Source organism: Lactuca saligna, chromosome 4, assembly GCF_052625555.1.
Source record: "Lactuca saligna cultivar CGN05327 chromosome 4, ASM5262555v1, whole genome shotgun sequence".
Taxonomy (NCBI): domain Eukaryota; kingdom Viridiplantae; phylum Streptophyta; class Magnoliopsida; order Asterales; family Asteraceae; genus Lactuca; species Lactuca saligna.
The window spans coordinates 90,456,604-90,474,928 of record NC_136420.1 but is presented as its reverse complement, the minus strand read 5'-3'; the positions used below and the strand labels follow the sequence as shown (position 1 = coordinate 90,474,928).

The following is an 18,325-nucleotide window of genomic DNA, read 5'->3' as shown; positions in this document are numbered from 1 at the left end:
CACGTAACGGGGTAACCTTACTAGTTTTAATTATAGACAAAATTGCAAAAATGGTCCCTGTGGTTTGCATTTTTTCAGGAAAAAAGTCCAAACCACGAGTTTTTTGGTTTTGTGGTCCTTTTGGACTGGTTTGTTTGTGAGAATGGTCCCTATACTTAACACCCGTTAAAAAAAATCCGTTAACCCCCTCATGTGCCTTGCACGTGAGGGTATTTTTGTCTTTTTACTTACAGTGTCAACACTTCCTTCTACCTTTTATCCCCCATTTACAATCCCAAACACCCGTCAACTCCCCACCTCCCTCCTTCTTCCTTCTGCTCCATTAAACCTGCAAAAAAAAAAAGTCGTTATCGGAAGAACCTAATCGAAGCAAAAGGAGACAAGGTCATACTTTAAAGTCGAAATGGTGTACGTAATGTGGCAGATCAGACCAAAAAATGAAGTTGTCGACGTATCATCCTTATATGGTAAGTTGCTCTGTTTTCTTAAACATTCCTATTTTTCATTTTACCCTTGATTTATACTAAAATCCGCCAAATTTTGACTTTGTTAACATGTACAATTTTGACTTGTAGCGGGTGCACCCACATGGTTTAGTATTAAGCTTCATCATGGTGGGAAGTTTACTAAGTTACCTGACATAAAGTATACTGGAGGTGAAGTGCGTTATGTTGATTATGTGGACATAGATGAGTTTTCTGTACATGAACTTGATGCCATAATGCTTGACCTAGGTTACCCAGACCCACGGATGATTGAATTGAGTGTTGAATCCCCAGTGATATACTACCATTTCAGGATACCCAATGGTTACTTTCAATTTGGTCTTAGAGCTTTAGGGAATGATCAGGATGTTATCAATCTTTCTAAATTTATTCAAAATAACAAGTTGATTGAAGTGTACACAGAACATGGGAAGACAAATCTACTCACATACTTCATGTCTCCAAATGCAAAGGGTAAAGTTGTCATTGAGGAATTACCAGAAAATGATGATCAAGGGGCTAAATATGAGGCTGAAGTTCATGTAGAATCTCCATTGAGAAATATGAACCATGTCAATGATGAACCAATTGGTGAGTACATGTCTTTGATTCTTTTTGGGAGTAAAACTGATGCATTCTCTCCAGAGTATAGAAGGGGTAGAGTTGGGAATTCAAAAAGAGAGGAAGGTTCTTGTAGCAAGAGGCTTAATTTAGAGGATATTGATGATTTAAAAGAGAAGGAAAACACTAATGAGGGTGTTAAGGAGGTTCATGAGGCTGCAACTGTTGTTGAAGGATGCTACAATCCATTTACTTCAAATATTGCTAATGTAGGGGATGAGATGATTGGGGTTCATGATAATGACCATATTGATGGATGCTACAACACCCCACCCATTAATGATGATGAACAATATAATGAACTTTTTGACAACCTTATGGAAAATTTAAATGGAAGTGATGAGTATGTTGAAGAGTATGAAGGGGATGTTGAATCTGAAGAGAGTGATGAAGAGTATGAAAAGGATGAAGGTGATGATCATGATGGGAAACAATCAGAAAATGAAGATAAAGTGGATGGCATAATGGATGAGGAGAACAATATAGAAGATGTTGATGTGGACATGGCAGACTTCTTTCTAAATGTTGAAAGTGATGTTGAAGGAGCATGTATTAATGATGGTCATGAACCTGAAGATATGGAAGTGATCAACAATGAGGAGTTTGAATCATTGGATGAAGGATCAGACCAAGACAGAGAAAGAAGAGCTCTCATAAGAAATTTGGGAAAAGAAAAAAGGTGCAACCTTGGGTCAGTACATATACAGTCATTCTCAGTGGGGCAAAAGTTTAAAAGTAAAAAAGAATTAAAGGAGTTAATTGATGTGCACGCACTAGAAACAAGAAGGAATCTATTCTTTAAAAAAATGACAGTCAAAGGCTTAGGGCACAGTGCAGAGGAGTTGTACCTGTCATCAATAAAGGTCAAGTGGGGACTAAACCTACCACTTCAAAAAGCAAGGGCAAAGAAGTAAAGACACAAAAAGAAACATGTGGTTGGTATATACATGCATCTAGGTCAAACCCCGAATCTGATTGGTTTATAAGGACCTTAAACCAAACTCATACATGCTTACAAACAAGAAAACTCAGAGCTTGTACTGCTTCTTTAATCTGCAAGAAAATCATAGATCAAGTTGAGGCAGATCCGAAGATTCCTTTGAGAGCCATACAAGATCACTTTCAAAAGACCTACCAGGTGGGTATTTCAATGGATAAGGTGTTTAGGGCAAAAGATATGGCAAGAAAGCATGTAACTGGGGACTACACAAAACAGTTTGAGTTGTTGAGGGACTATGCTCTTGAACTTCAAGCTACAAACCCAGACACAACAGTCAAAATAGATGTGTGTCCTAATGGCAACCCTGCATCCCCAACAAGGCAGTTTAGAAGGATTTATGTATGCTTGGGTCCACTGAAAAAAGGTTTCAAAGCATGTATTAGAGACTTAGTAGGTTTGGATGGTGCCTTCATGAAAGGCCCATTCCCTGGTCAGGTTCTTACAGCAGTTGGTCTAGATTCCAACAATGGAATTTATCCCTTAGCCTATGCAATTGTTGAGTTTGAAAACACAGCTAGCTGGAAGTGGTTTTTAGAAAACCTTGGGGATGACTTGGAGCTTGGGAGCAACTCAAACTATACTTTCATAAGTGACAGGCAAAAGGTAAATTAAAACTCATCAATTGATCATTTAGATTGTGTTTTTTTACCAAGAAATTAATTCTAATTATTGTATGTTGAGTCATGTAGGGATTACAAATTGCAGTTGATCAATTGTTTCCCAATGCTGAGCATAGGTATTGTATTAGACATATTCATGACAATATGAGAAAGAAGTGGGGGCAAACTGAGTACAGGGACCATTTATGGAGGTGTGCATCAGCAACCACCATTCCTGAGTTTGAACATTTGATGAAAGAGTTTAGTGAGTATGATAAGGAGGCATGTCAATGGTTGAAGCAAATTCCTCTTGTACATTGGGCAAGGAGTCATTTCTCAGGTAATTGTATATGTTTGCATATGGTAAAGATTATGTGTTTCAGTTATTTATCAGCATTAATTGTATGTTATTGTAATGTGCAGGAAGAGCTGTTTCTGATGTGTTGATTTCAAACATGTGTGAAGTGTTTAATGGGAAGATAGAGAAAGGCAGGGACAAACCTGTAATTTCATGTTTAGAGTTCATTAGGGAGTATCTAATGAAGAGGAAATGCAATGTCATGAAGGCAATGAAGAAGGCTAAAAGTCCACTAACACCTACAGCAACAGACATCCTAGATGCAAGGAAAAAAGGTGCTTGACAATATATTGCTAGGTGGAATGGGGCAAACAAGTATCAAGTCACTGCAGCATTGCAAGATCAACATGTGGTGGATGTTAGGAACCAAACCTGTACTTGCAGAAAGTGGGAATTAATGGGAATACCTTGCAGGCATGCAATTGCAACTCTGAATGAAATGAGCAAAGACCCTGACGCTGAGCTTGACATTTACAAGTGGGTACACAAGGTGTATTGGCTAGAGACATGGCAAAAAGCTTATTCATTTAAGGTGGAACCAATTAAAGGGAGACCCATGTGACCTAAAAGTAATTGTCCAACAAAGCTAATCCCTCCTCCACATCACACTCAGGTGGGAAGGCCTAAGAAAAAAAGAAGACAAAGTGAGGGTGAAAGGTTAAGCAAAAGGCAGAAGGCAAGTGAAGGTGATGGAGTCAATGAGATGCAAGGAGAAAATTCCCAAGGGCCAAGAAATGATGGAGTGCAGAAGCTATCAAGGAAACATGTTAGTGTTACTTGTAGCAAATGCAAGAATAAAGGACACAACTCTAGGACCTGTAAAGGGCAAGGAGGGAATCAATCTAAGAAGTGATTGTGGTTATTTGTTATGGTGCAATGACTATTTAGTTTCTTGTTGTTAAAAACTGTTTGTTTTTGAAAACTTTAGTTATGGTTTGATGATGTGGTTATGTATGGTGCACAGACACTTGTATGCTTAACTTGGTAATGGTTTTTGGTTCCACTCATGTGGTTAATGGAATGTTCATTTTGGTAAATTTATGACATGTATTTTGGTAATGTACTTTTGTTACATTTTGGTTCTATTTATGTGCTTATATCTGACAACTGATACACATTTTGAACACAACTGATACACATTTTGGAATTCATTACAAACATGATGAAGTCAAATTACAACAAAATTATACCATTTTTACCCTGCATCACTTGATCAACAAAAATCCCCACATTTGCCTAACCCTATCCCTTACATAGACCAAGTACTAAAGATAACAATCACAAACATAAACCAACTTGCACATAAATACATCTTCAGCTTGAAACCTTCATCCTTCAATGCATCACACCTTGCCTCCAACATGTTGTTCCTGCTCAAAAGTCCATTGCACTGTTCCTGTAACATGTTGATACTTCTTACCAGCCCATTACATCTTTCCTCCAATGTATTTATGTTTCTTAGAAGACCAGGTATGATGGTTTTACTACTAGCACAAATAGGTGGGTCAACCCACCCGATAAACCCACAAACAGAATCCTTAGTAGGGCAAGCATAAAACCTCCTGCCGGGATTCAGTGGTGTCCAAGACGTTTTCACCAAAGCAAGCTTTCCACAAAAACAAATCACCATTGTTCGATTGCAAGTCAGGAAAGGAGAAATGGAAGATAATAGTCGTTGGGGAAGAACAGTTAAGAACGTTGGGGAAGAAGATTTGTTGGGGAAGAAGCTGGGAAAAGAAAACGATATATAAAGGATGTTTTATTTTTCCATATGCAAAAATGGTCCCTATAAGTAAAAGGATAGAAATACCCTCACGTGCAAGGCACATGAGGGGGTTAACGGATTTTTTTTAACGGGTGTTAAGTATAGGGACCATTCTCACAAACAAACCAGTCCAAAAGGACCACAAAACCAAAAAACTCGTAGTTTGGACTTTTTTCCTGAAAAAATGCAAACCACAGGGACCATTTTTGCAATTTTGTTTTAATTATATTATTTTATATGTAGAAGTACACAACATTCTTCTTAGTATTTTGAAAATTAAAGTACACGTGGCATGTCCCTGATTGTGGGCAGGAAGCTGATATGCCGGCACTGCATATCAAAAAAGTACGGAGGTCTCAAAACTTCCCAAGTGGCTCCTTCCAAACTCGAATTTCATTTTACGTTGACTCACTCTCTTCAAACTTTAAATCCCAACAATACCCCTAAAACATCCATCAATACTCTCCAGCCACAAGGACCTTTACGTAACTTTACATGGCGCCGGCATCGTATCTATTTAGCCGCCGGTATCAGAGGGAATGTTAGTTTCTATTCTTTCTCCTTCTCTCAAACCATGACGATCTCCGATAACCCTCTACTGGAAAAATCCCGGACAGTGAAATCTCGATACCTTTCACCCGTCTCCGCCGCCGAACCACCACAATCTTTACCGCCGTCTCCGAATAACAACCACCCTCTCTCTCCCAATCGCCACCACAGCCAGAAACCAAAATCATCTTTAAAAAACAGTACTGGATTGCTTCGTGGAGTTTGGCCTTCTTCAACTCCTCGCTCATCAAAATCCCACAATGAAAACATACCCACCACCGCCAACGCCACCACCACTGCCAGTGCCACCAGTACGACGCTGGCTGATTACCTTGGAGACGATCGGAAAAAAGATGGCGTTGGTCCGAAGTTTCTTAAGCAAAGAAGCTGTTCGGAGTTTAGTCGGTTTGAGAACGATCCGAAGAAACAAAACAACTTGAAGGAGAATCATAAGCCCATTTTCGGAGGTGGGTCGATGAGATACACCGGGAAGTTCAGGTTTCCCGGAAGATCATCGACTTCTTCTTCACCAACCTCATCTGATGACGGAACTAGAGGAAAGCTCACAGGTGTGTTCATCTCCTTCAGTTTTAGCGTTAATATTAATATGATTAAAGTTTTTAGTATTTTTAGTCATACACTCATAGTTACATCTACATAATATTTTGATGACACGCGTTTTTTTTTAAATTTTATATATGATAACATGATTTTTTTTTTTTTTTTTCATACAATCATTGCAACTGTTTATTATTGGTTTAAAAGATTCAATATTTTACTGGAAAACTATGTAATTAAGCGGTTTGGTAACATAGTTATTGAACAAATTAGTACAAAAAAGTTTTGTCGTATAAATTGAGAAAAAAGTTTGAAACATTGATACATAAATTAATAAAATGTAAAATATTGTTGAATAAATATATATAAACAATGCCACACCCAAGTAACCGTTGCATATTTTAGTCGGTATGATTATATATTTTGCATAAAAACATTTTATTATATAATTAAAAAAAAAATGTTTAAGCTAAGTTGCATAAATTAATACACATCATGCAGAATCCTAAATCTAATGTTCCACACTTTTCCATGATAAAATTGCTTCTAAGCTTTCATGCTTTTAAATACAAAGAAATCGAGTAAATATGCATACTTAAACAAGGTATATAAACTAATTAAATAAATAAGAAAACATTTATTATTATTATTATTATTATTATTATTATTATTATTATTATTATAATATAAATAAAATGTGGACCTCTTTTTACATTTGTATAAATTAGTCAAAACGTTTGCATTAATTACAAAAAAACAGAGAGGATTTTAGTACGGTGCACATAGTGGCACGGATAATTTTTGATTTTTCTGGATGCAATGCAAAATTTTTTGATTGTTTTCTTTTTAAACTACAATCATGCTAAAATTTCCCGTAACATCCTTAGTATGAAATCCTGTATCTACGTTTACGAATAAATAAAGAACAAAATAAATGTATAGAAGGGTTTGAAGGTATTGAATTCTATAAGTATCAACAATGCAAGTTTAAGACCAATAGTGCTAATCCATTTTACATTCTCTGGATACCAATAATATGCCACATCATTTTCCTTATTATCTCATCACCTATAAAATAGTCATCCTCATTTCTTAATTTTTTTTAGTTCTTTTAAGAGTAAATTACACGAATCTTTAATTTAAAAAATTAAGTCAGACCTTCTTTTGTTTTGTTAAAAGTTGCATGTTATCCTTCTGAACATAAAAAGACATTTTTTTTTCCTTATTTATTTATTTCTTGATTTATTTTATATTGATTAATTATTTATTAATTTGTTTGTTATAAAAATAAATATTTATTGCCTTCATCTAATAAAATAAATAGGCAAACTCTTAGTCCCTAGGAACGTTGTCTATCTTTCCCCCTATTTCTTCTTCAATGTGTCGGTGCATCTCTGACTCCGACAACATCCCCTCTCCACTAGTGTTACCAGACCAAGTTACAAGTCCATGTATGTGATATTGAGAGAGAGGGCAAGAGCGACAGATAAATGGAACGATTAAGAAAGGCAGTCGTCCTCCCCTTCAAACTATCATCGTCGTCCCCTACAAACCACTGATGCGTTCTCTGTGAGCTCCAAGAAACCCCTCACCAGACACTACACCTCGTCGACTTCTGGATCTACAACTCCCTGACTAGAATCCCAACGAAACCTGCTCCGCTAGTGGGTAGTGGTTGCTTGAGTTATGAGATAAGAAGAACCTACCGAAACCACATCTCCCCTATTGAAATCGCCCCATCTTTTATGTGTGGAGTTTTTTATGTTACAAAATTAAGATATTACCTATAAAAAGGGTGTAAATTTGGATAATATAGTAGGCTCAGTTCTGCAAGATTGGAACCTGACAAAGGGGATCACCCTTCACCGAAAAACCGATGCTGGGAGAAATTAGATGCAAAACAATAACATCATAGCCTCGAAATGCATATCAGAGCATCTCCAACCCACTCACATTTCCATTATTTCCCCCATTCCCCCCAATCTTCTCCAATCCACCCCCATTTATTCCCTTATTTCGGGGGATATAAATAGTATTACACCAAATATAGCGTTATATTATTCATTTCTTCCAAAATGGAGATAAACTTTGTGTTGTTGGTTTTAGTCCCCCTGTTTATATATTTATACATTCTAATTTATTTTTACCTACTAGTTATAATTTAAATGTAATATTTAATACTTATAATATTTTCTTATATATAAAATTTTATTAACTAGTTATAAATATAAAGTTTGTGTTTTGTTTATCAAATTTTTATAGAAAGTTAGATACATATTGAAATTTTAAAAAATATAACGTATTTTACAAAAACTTATAAATGTGTTATAATTATAATCTTATTTATTTAATATTATTGTAATGAAAAAATATAGATTATAATTTTGTTAAAACCAAATTAGTAAAATGAGTGTGTTTGACAATCTATGTAAGTTGAAAGAATGAAATATACTTTTTGGAGTAAAAAATGAGGTAAAAAATGAAGTAAAAAATAAAGTAGGATTGGAGATAAAATACTATTTATTATATTTTTTACTCCATTTTTTTGGGGGGAAAATGGAAATGGATTTGAGATGGTCTCAATGGAAATAAGTACCAACAGATCAATGAACCACAAGGACTAAAATGTAAGTTACTCTAAAGATATATAAATTAAAGCAAATATTTGCAGATTGAAAGAGGGCAAGATAGTTCGAAGATAAAGGTCTCCGGTCTCAACTGCTATGGTTGTGGGGAGAAAGAAGAACGGAGCATCGGTTCTTGGTCTAGTTCGTTGTAAAAAAACCAGGTAGATAAAGGAGATGATAGTGGCAAATGGTGGAGACAGAGGAGATGTAAGGGTTTTGTTTTTCAGAGAGAGAAAGAAGGCCTACTTAATGTTTTTTAATATTATAATTAATAAAGAAAAAACAAAAAAAACAAATAATAATAAACAAGGGTAATATAGTCTTTTCTCGTAAGGGATGAAGCGTGCATATTTAAACTAACGAGGGATGAGTGTGTAACTTTTAACCAAACAAGGGACGATCCAAATTAATTTTTGAAATTAGGGGCTAAGCGTGTTGTTTGATACTTGGACGATGGCCAATTAGTGTAATTTACTCTTTTTTTAATAAAATGTATAAAAAATATAATTTATTATAAACAAAATCGAAATTAATAATTAATTTAATTGTTGGAAAGGAATTATTTTAATTATTTTCTATTGATTATATTAACTAGTTTTACAATTAATAAAGATAATATTGAAGGAATTCAGATTAGGCCTTGCAATCGTGTCGTGTTCGGGTTGGCGTGTCGCGGGTTGGCGGGTCAAAATATATCAACCCAAACACGACCCATTTAAATATACAGGTCACGGGTTGACGGGTTTGGAACATAAACTCATATATGACCTACCAACCCGTTTATTTATACGAGATCACATATTGGCGGGTTCGTGGGTCAGATTCCATAAATAAAATTGACAATTAAACATAAATAAAATTTTGATGGTTGATGCAAATATATCCAAATTTTAGACAGTTAACTACTTAAGTCTTAAAGATCCAAATGAAAATAAAAAACATTCGTAGAAACATGTTCAAATAAAAAGTTAATACAAACATAGATAATACTTATTAAATATTAATACTTGATACATAAATATACTTAAAAATAAGAAAAAATATATATCTTTTTAATTAAAAATATAAATGGGTTGGCGGGTCAACCCGTTTATTTTTTGAAAAACCCATATATGACCCGTTTAATAAACGGGTTGGTAGGTTGGCGGGTTGAAAAACTCAACCCAAATCTATTTATTTCGTGTCGTGTCGTGGGTCGTGTCGCGTGTCGTATCGAGAATTGCCAGCCCTAATTCAGATCCATCACTTGCGGTTTTGGATTCATCTTTTGCCTCTGGATTCAAATATGTTGTCTACCCTGAAATGACCCATTTGTATTTAGATATGGTTTCAAACATGCCTCAATTGACCCATTTGTATTTAGATATGGTTTCAAACATGCATCCAAATTGAGGCAACAACTAGCAGAAGTAGGAGAGAGAGTGTATGTGGTTGTGATTGGTCGTTTCTATTTATTTTTTTGTAATTTTTTTTTTTTTTAAATATTCTTTTAAAAACATTCTTAACATACCACCACTCCCTAACATCATGCCCTTGTTTATTTGGCATACATAAAAATATGCTAATGCTTAACACATGCTACTGCTTCCCATAACACACAGAGGGATGAATGTATTCTAAGTTGATCGATGACGTGAAGGTTGAATCAAAGTGGGGAGTTCAACCCCCCATTAAACAACTAAATGAAAAAAGTGGGTCCTTATTTCCAAATAAATGATCAAAAATGTATATTGATTCGACAATTAAGTATATTTTAAAGAGTTGAATGAATTATAGAAATCAAATGCTAAAATCGTATGTTTTTTGACTGTTGATATGCCAAATCATTAAATTTTATAGTGTTGAGTGAATTGTGGATATATATAGTTATATTTAATATTTATTACTGAATTTGGTTCCTTTTAATGTTGACTAAAATTGTGACAGATTACTACTTATTCAAATTCTAATTCCTTTTATTAATTACATTCCCTTAAAAAACGTTATATGAAGCAATCGTCACGTAAGTGTTTTGTGGACTGTGATGTAGATATAATGCCTGGAAGATTATCAGTAGATGAAAACGCACTTCGTCGAAGATCATACTCCCGACCAAGATCAGATCATTCTTTCTCTGACGACTCGGAGTGTAGTGATATGGACTCTTCGTTCATCTCAAACTCTCTGACATCATACATGGCACCCACATTGAGCTCTAGAAAATCCGCAATTAAAAAGGTAATGAAAAAGGCAAATTCGTTATCCAAATGGGGTTCATCACCAGGCCGACCTGAATCACCCCCTACGCCAACAAGCACGTCGTTTTCAAGCTCGAAGCCTCCTACAAGTCCCTCAAAAACAGGAAAAAAGAACTTTTTGCATATGGGTCTTGATTTGATCAAAAGTAAGAAAAACGGGCCGGGTTGTTCGTCACCAATTGGTTCGGGTATGGGAATGGTGGAGACTGTCCATCAGTTACGAATGATGCATGGAAGTTGGATGAGGTGGAGGTATGCCAATGCTAGAGCAAATGTTGTTAATGAAACCCTAGATGATAAGGCTAAGGTACGTATGTTACAAACTTTGACATTATCAATGTCAACATATTATTATATATAGTAAATTTTTATTTATTTAAGTGGTTTTTATTGGTAACGAGTCAAATTAATAAAACGTTGAAAATTCGGTTGGTAATAAAGCAGGTAAAATGTGTAGAGAAAAGTGCCTCATGTCATAATCAAATTTAGTCATAATTAGAATTGGATACTAATTTTAAGGTAAATTGTTTGCCATAGGTACCAACTTTTCAAGTTTTTGTACTTTGGGTAAGTAATAATTTTTTTGCCATGCAAGTTAACTAACAACTGAAATGTGTTAATTAATCAAGGACAAATGTAACACGCGAAAGCATTAAATTGTATAGTATTGCCATTCAAGTTAACTTACTTATATATTATATTTTTATTAAATTAATAAATTAAATAAGATAAAAAAAGGTTTCCATATGGTCAACACAAATTCTACCTACACGACCCATCTTTGGAATATATTAATTGTCAATGTGAACCTATTTTTAGCTTATAGACAGGGCTTCAAATGAAAAGGCTATAATATAGAGATATTGAAGTTCTATATACTTTAACCGAGTTATATTCTTATTATAACTATCAATACATTTTAATTAACATGTTAGCTGTTTTGGATCTTATAATATACGGTATGATTGGTTACAGAAGGATTTACTACACGCATGGGAAAACATCACAAAGTTGCAACAATCCGTGTTACAAAAGAGATTACGATTGGAGAGAGAGAAGTTAGAAATGAAGCTCAACTTCATACTTCATTCCCAAGTGAGTATTTTACATGTTTAAGAATGAATTGTATAATAGTACTATTTAAACATGCATCCTAATTACTAGTCTCTTGTAATGCATCGTGATCATGTAGATGAAGATGTTGGAAGCATGGAGAGACATGGAAAAGAAACACATATCAAATGTTTCGATGACAAAAGATTGTTTAGAGGGTGTTGCATGTAAGGTACCCCTCATCGAAGGCGCTAAGGTAATTGTCCTTATATAATCATGAACCAAAAAAACTTTCAAGAAAGAAATTGGGAATATATAAAAGAAAATTGCAAGAAATAATATATATATATATATATATATATATATATATATATATATATATATATATATATATATATATATATATATATATATATATATTATACTCTTTCTGTTAATATAGATAATATACTTTGTTTTTCACTAATAATATTAGTGTACTTAATTACAATATTTCTTTATCCATAATATGTAGAAGCACACTTATACATTTAAGCAGTGGCAGATGCAGAACATTTTCATAGAGGTGGCACTAATATTTTTTTTCCAAATAAATCTATATTAGTAGTGTCATTCGTATTTTAAGCCGGTGCACCCAATAAAAAAACATTTTTTTTTACAATACATGCTGGCATCGGAGCAGTGGCCCGAGACCCCTGGGCACCACTAAGGTCCGCCACTGCATTTAAGATAGTGTTATTTTGTAATCCAAAATAACAATGTACTTGCATGTCTTTACTTATAAACAACATAGTTACACAACCTGTAAAGGCTATAATAGCAACATGATTAGAGTTTTTTTTTTACCGATTAATAGTAATATCAGGGCCGTCCCAAATCGATTTGAGGCCCAGGGCGAAAACGAAAGATGAGGCCCTTCAAAATTTAGTAATCGCTAACAATAATACAATGGTGTTATGGAGAAGAGTACAAGAGATTATATATATATATATATATATATATATATATATATATATATATATATATATATATATATATATATATATATATATATATATATATACACACACACACACGCGCGCGCGCGAATAAAACCATTTGGTTAGTGCATAAAAACCAATAACAAAGCAAAATAAAAAAAATGAACTACAAAACAACCGACCCATTTGAAAAACCATCCATTTGGTGTTTGAAAAAAAAAACAAAAAGATAGTGTTTGGAAAAAAAACTAACCTGATGACCTGCCATTAATATATTGTTATCAAACCTAGAAAAAGAATTATATATTAAAAGACGATAAAAAATTGAAAATTTCATATATAAACAGAGAATATATAAACAGAGAAATTATGTATAATAATGGGTTAGAAAAACACCAAAATAAAACATGAAATAATTGTTTTGTGGTTTGCTGAAAAAACAAAGAGAGTCAAGGGACCATTTGTGTAACTTGTATGATTTGTAAATAACCAAGAAGAATGTGGGGGCTTTTCTAGATTTCAATTTCAATAAAATGATAAATAAAAGAAGTTAGGCGCCTATGAACGAAATTGTTAATCTAAAAACTGCATATAGATAGAATCGAACACGGGCTATTGAATTGAAAAAGGTGAAACAAGTAAAAACTGCATATAGATAGAATCGAACACGGGCTATTGAATTGAAAAAGGTGAAACAAGTAATGAAAGAAATTATTAATGTAAAAACTATGGATATAGGGCTATTGAATTGAAAAAGGTGAAACAAGTAATGAAAGAAATTATTAATGTAAAAACTATGGATATAGAAGGAATCGAACATGGGGCTACTAAGAAAACGTGAAATGCTTTCCAACGCTGCTAACCAACTCATCTACTTAAACATTTTGTAACTCTTTTGACACAAATCAGTTATATATATATATCAAACAGCATTAATTTGGGGCCCCAAACCGTAGTGAGGTCCGGGGCCATTGCCCAACTTGCCCACCCTATTGGGCCGGCCCTGAGTAATATGTAACAATTAACAAATAAAATAATTTGATCATATTGATAGCATTAGTCACTATTATGGATAAAAAAATATAAATATGTTTCTATAATTGATAAGAAAAATAAAAATGTACTCCTATTATAGGTAGAAAAGTGTGTTGGTATAATGGTATTATAGGTAAAAAATATGTTACTATTATAGGTAAAAAAGAAAGTACAATGCCTATATTGGAATCGAGAATAAACTATGACGATACTCTCCCCAAGTGATGTTATATTAAACTATATATCACATTCAACACAATGATAAATGTTACTTACTTGAAATTCACACAGAAAATTTTCTTGTAGTAAGTTTTGAACTTGACTAGCTAGAATTTTGATGACAAAATTTTGGATTAATTTATCATCTGTTTCTGTGTGTAGATGGATCCTCAAATATCTTCGATTGCACTTAGACATGCAACAGATTTGGTTGCCTCAGTCATGTCTATGATGTCATTTCTAGAGCCCACGGTATCATATGTACACTTTTATATATACGAAAAACAAATATTAAATTTAGTTTCATGAGTTACTTATTTAGAACAATGTTACACTTTTACAGGCTCATGAGACTGTTTCAACGTTTAAGGAGCTTGCAAAGGTTGCAAGCCAGGAGAAACTGTTGCTTGAAGAGTGTTTTGAACATTTCAGAGTAATTTCAACATTAGAGGTATAACTATTTATAACCGAATTTCGTTGTTTTTAACATGAATTATTATAGTCAGTCGATATTATTCTCAATTGAAACATTTTATTACAGAAACTTTGATAAAGCATGTGCATTGTTCTAGAATAGGGTACTTTTCTAACACACTTAAAAAGTTAACAACATTTTTAATTATTGAGTCCCTAGGTAGCGTCTCATCTTCAAACTTGGACATTAACTTTCAAGCATTGATGATTAAGATTTACTTCCCCATGGTGGGCCATGGGAATGGTTTTGCTGTAGAGGCCAAGCTAAAACTATTCGTGTTCTTAATTTGTTATCATTTATTCATTTTTGATCGTTTATCTCAATTTATTATGTTCTACAATAAGTTCAATAGTCGTATCCTTATTCTATTATTAAAATTTAATCTACAATTTAGTATCTAATACATAGTTTGTTTATTGTGCATGACAGATTGAAGAGAGGAGTCTAAGGTGTAACGTTATCGAACTTGCTTCATTCAGTGATCAACAATCTTGACTAAGAGAATGGCAACCACACCAACACAATTATATCCATGCATATATAGACCAGTGGCGGACGCAGACTGTTTTAATAGGGGTGTCCCTCGTACTTCAAGCGGATGCACGTAATAGAAAAAAAAAAAAAAAAATTTACACTGCGTGCCGGAAATTGAGCAGTAGCCCGGGACCCCAAATACCCTGGGACCCCAAATACCCTACATAGGTCCGCCACTGGTTATGATACGAATGATTGTTTATAATGTTTTTTATTCAAATTTTTCATAAAAAGACAAATACTTTCTTAGATAAAGTAAATTAAAATGTTTTTTTTATTCCCAACAGGTTATTATATGTTGTCAAAGTATAAAAGTGACATGGTATCTAAGTTTAGTTTGCATCACAATGGGTTTTTAAGACAAACACTATTATATATGAATCCATAATTCAAAATTATATATTTTTTGAACAAAAAATTATTTATAGTTTAATGATGCAATTTTATATTCTAAACTTTTATTGTGTTTTTATAAATTGAATTCCTTACATGATATAAAAAAATCATGTATAAAGTCATGAACAAAAATTGTTCTTATTCCACTATTATTTTTTACTCTTTAATAAATTTTATCTTAAGTGAGCTATTTAATTTTTTTTGTATTGAAGTTTTTATATTTAAAAAATATACATTTAAATATAAATTATATATAATTTCTATGAATAAATTTTAAATCTTATTAAAAACTTATATATCTTATTTTGGATCAAATGTTTTGCATCAAAAATATATTTATATGTAAAGAATAAAAAGGAACTTACCATTTAGAACATAATTTTAGTTAAATTGTCAAACAATTTTATTAAAAGCATTGATGCATAAACTAATGAAACAAATTATTTATTTTATTGAATCAAATTTCAAATCTTATTAAAAAATTGTAAATTATATTCCAGATTAAAATTTTTGCATCGAAAATATAAATATAAAAAGAATCAGACAGAACTTACCATTTAGAACACTATTTTATTTAAACATTTAAACAATCTTATTAACTTTTTATAACTCATATTTGCATAAAAAGTTTAAGGGTAAAATGATTAAAAAAGAACTTAATATTTAGAACATCAATTTATTTAAACATCAAACAAATTTATTAATGAGTGTATAGTTCTTTTGTAAAAAAATATATCAAACAAATTTAAAAACATTAGATTTCACTTCTTTTATTGCGAATTTATGGCAATTTGTACATCATGTTTTTCACTTGTCCTATATTTTATATATTTACAACATTTATGACATTTTCTTCCATCCTTATTTACTTTTTCAGCAACAATCTCCTTATTTCTCTTCATTCTTTTCTTCGTTCTTCGACCACCTTTGTTATTGATTAATGTAGGAGGTAATATCTTTTTTCCCTTGTTGTTTAACTCCCATCAAAGTCTTAATAACTTCTTTGTTTTTCATTGATTTTGCATTTTTGTTTCTTTGTTAACATTTGTCATCTTCTCATTCATTTCATCTCTACATAAGATCAATTTGTAAAAATCATTCACTTGCCTATCAATGCAGAACTCCATTGCAAATTCTAATTCCCATATAACAGATTGAATTTCTTCTTTCTTTTCGTTTATATGGATATTTGTTAGATTATAAGTATGAGTGTATCGTGGTACCACATCTTTTACTCATCTCTTTGTCAAGTATGTTTTTGGATAACTTTCCACACCTTCCATTCTTAAAACATAAAAACAGTGACTGCATAAAATTCCCGTCAATTCAAATATGAAGTAAGAACAAAGAAGTTTTTGATCTGATTTAAAAAGTTTAACCTGTAAAAAAAATGGTAAATAGTTAGCATAAGTTAATTTAATAAGAATAATATAATTGTAATTTATAATGTATCTCAAATTGTCCATGACGTTTTCGATGTTTGTCTGTATCTTTTATAATAAATCTTTTCAATTCTTTTGAGTCCTCTAATGTTATTGACATGCAACTAACCATTTATGCAAGAATCTATGATTGAATATCAAAGAAAACATTTATTATGAAGAATTCAACTACTTCAACTTCAAGTTTCAATCTAGTTTTAAAATATTGTTTTGTGCATCTTGAAGCGTGATAATTTTTCTTTGAACACATCTTTTTTCCTTCTAATGCAATATAAAAATGAGTTGAAAATTCTATTAACTTCAAATACGAGTTAGAGTGTAGCCTGTAAATATAATTTCCAGCTTTAGATCTTGATGTGGTCCTCATCAATCCAGAGAATGAACATTCTTTGAAATAAGCAGGAACCCATAGATCTCTCATTTTGTATATCTCGTTAAAGCAATTGTTTTCATTTAAGTGAAACTCATCCATTATCTTTTTCAATATTGACTCAAAGAGACTTTGAGTAATGTTTCATTCCAAATGAGATTGCTTAACTTTTTGAAAACATCTATTTTTCCATATGACTTCCCAATTGCATACATATTTATATAATTAAAAAAACATGTGTATTAAATAAATAAATATTTTATAATATTGTACTAACCTTGTAAGTAAATTTTTGATATATGTGCCACATACATTATGTCTTGCACCCATAAATACCGTTGGTGCTACTTGTAAAATTACAAAGTCTTGATCTGTTACAATTACATATGGCTCTTTGAGATATGTTTTTTTGAAAGCATGTAGTATCCATAAGTAAGATTCAATGATTTCACATGAAAGTAACCCGACTACAAAAGTTATGCATCGTTTATGATTATATCAGTAAATGGTACAAAAATCATCATATATCTGTAAAACAAAGAAAGAAAATTTATACTATTATGCAAATATCATCATATATCTTAGTAATGATGTACCTTATATTTTTATTGATTCAAATTTTTAGTAAGATGTAAATATATGTATTTAACATTTTAATATTATTAAATTATGCAACTCATGTTTATATGTTTATATTGATTCAAATATAATTATTATTGTTAATAGATTAAAATTCATAAAACTAATGATTCTAAATACAATGATTCAAAAACATAATTTAATGATTCACATACTAATGATTTAGACTTTCCTTAATTAAAGATAATCATTAAAGATTCATTTACTTTTTGAATCTTTTATTTTATAATTTATATTCAAAAATAATATGATTCTTATTATTGTTTTTTATAGAAATTTTAAAATATAATTATTATTTTACTATCGATTCAAAAATTAATGATACAAAATTGTTCTAATTAAAAATAATGATTCACTATCTTGGTATTTGTAAATACTATAAT

The 18,325-nt window shown here is 32.1% G+C and overlaps 2 protein-coding genes across 2 annotated transcripts; both read left to right on the top strand.

The window, feature by feature from the left end:
• The first annotated feature begins 361 nt into the window (after positions 1-361).
• Positions 362-3,346, top strand: LOC145039889 (uncharacterized). The gene is made up of 5 exons (XM_078987890.1): positions 362-467; positions 576-1,785; positions 1,920-2,709; positions 2,796-3,045; positions 3,129-3,346. The coding sequence occupies exons 1-5, from the start codon at positions 404-406 to the stop codon at positions 3,344-3,346; spliced, it is 2,532 nt and encodes an 843-aa protein (XP_078844016.1). The 5' UTR covers positions 362-403.
• Positions 3,347-5,402: 2,056 nt separating this feature from the next.
• LOC145039888 (QWRF motif-containing protein 3-like) lies at positions 5,403-15,056 on the top strand. The gene is made up of 7 exons (XM_078987889.1): positions 5,403-5,946; positions 10,592-11,106; positions 11,775-11,894; positions 11,992-12,108; positions 14,249-14,338; positions 14,430-14,537; positions 14,991-15,056. Exons 1-7 carry the CDS (start codon positions 5,403-5,405, stop codon positions 15,054-15,056), a joined length of 1,560 nt encoding a protein of 519 aa, XP_078844015.1.
• Positions 15,057-18,325: the final 3,269 nt, after the last annotated feature.